The sequence below is a fragment of the Chondrus crispus genome, genomic scaffold, assembly GCF_000350225.1.
Source record: "Chondrus crispus Stackhouse genomic scaffold, scaffold_509, whole genome shotgun sequence".
Taxonomy (NCBI): Eukaryota; Rhodophyta; class Florideophyceae; order Gigartinales; family Gigartinaceae; genus Chondrus; species Chondrus crispus.
Window position 1 is genome coordinate 39,100 of NW_005178486.1, and position 228 is coordinate 39,327.

At 63.6% G+C, this 228-nt stretch overlaps 1 protein-coding gene across 1 annotated transcript in view; it reads left to right on the plus strand.

Moving 5' to 3' along the window:
* The window catches only part of CHC_T00000408001 (hypothetical protein), a 3,006-nt gene extending 2,987 nt beyond the window's left edge, over window positions 1–19 (plus strand). Inside the window, exon 5 of the mRNA XM_005709899.1 lies at window positions 1–19. This exon is cut by the window's left edge and continues 1,022 nt beyond it. Within this exon, the coding sequence (XP_005709956.1) occupies window positions 1–19 (19 nt within the window).
* Window positions 20–228: the final 209 nt, after the last annotated feature.

Below are 228 nucleotides of genomic sequence, written 5' to 3' on the forward strand. Positions count from 1 at the left end.
GCGATTTTGTCTACGTTGATCGCCCGCCCCGCCCGTTGATAAGCGTCGAGCGACGCACGCGTGCGCAAGGTACGACCGGAACGGACGAGCTCTCCGTCAAACTTCTACCAAAGACAGAGGGGCCGTTTCGCGTGCGCTCCGCTACGGACACCACGGTCCTCATTGAGCAGGACGGTGTGGAGAACCGCGTGAGCATCGACCGCGTCACGAAAATGCCGCGCGGGCCGG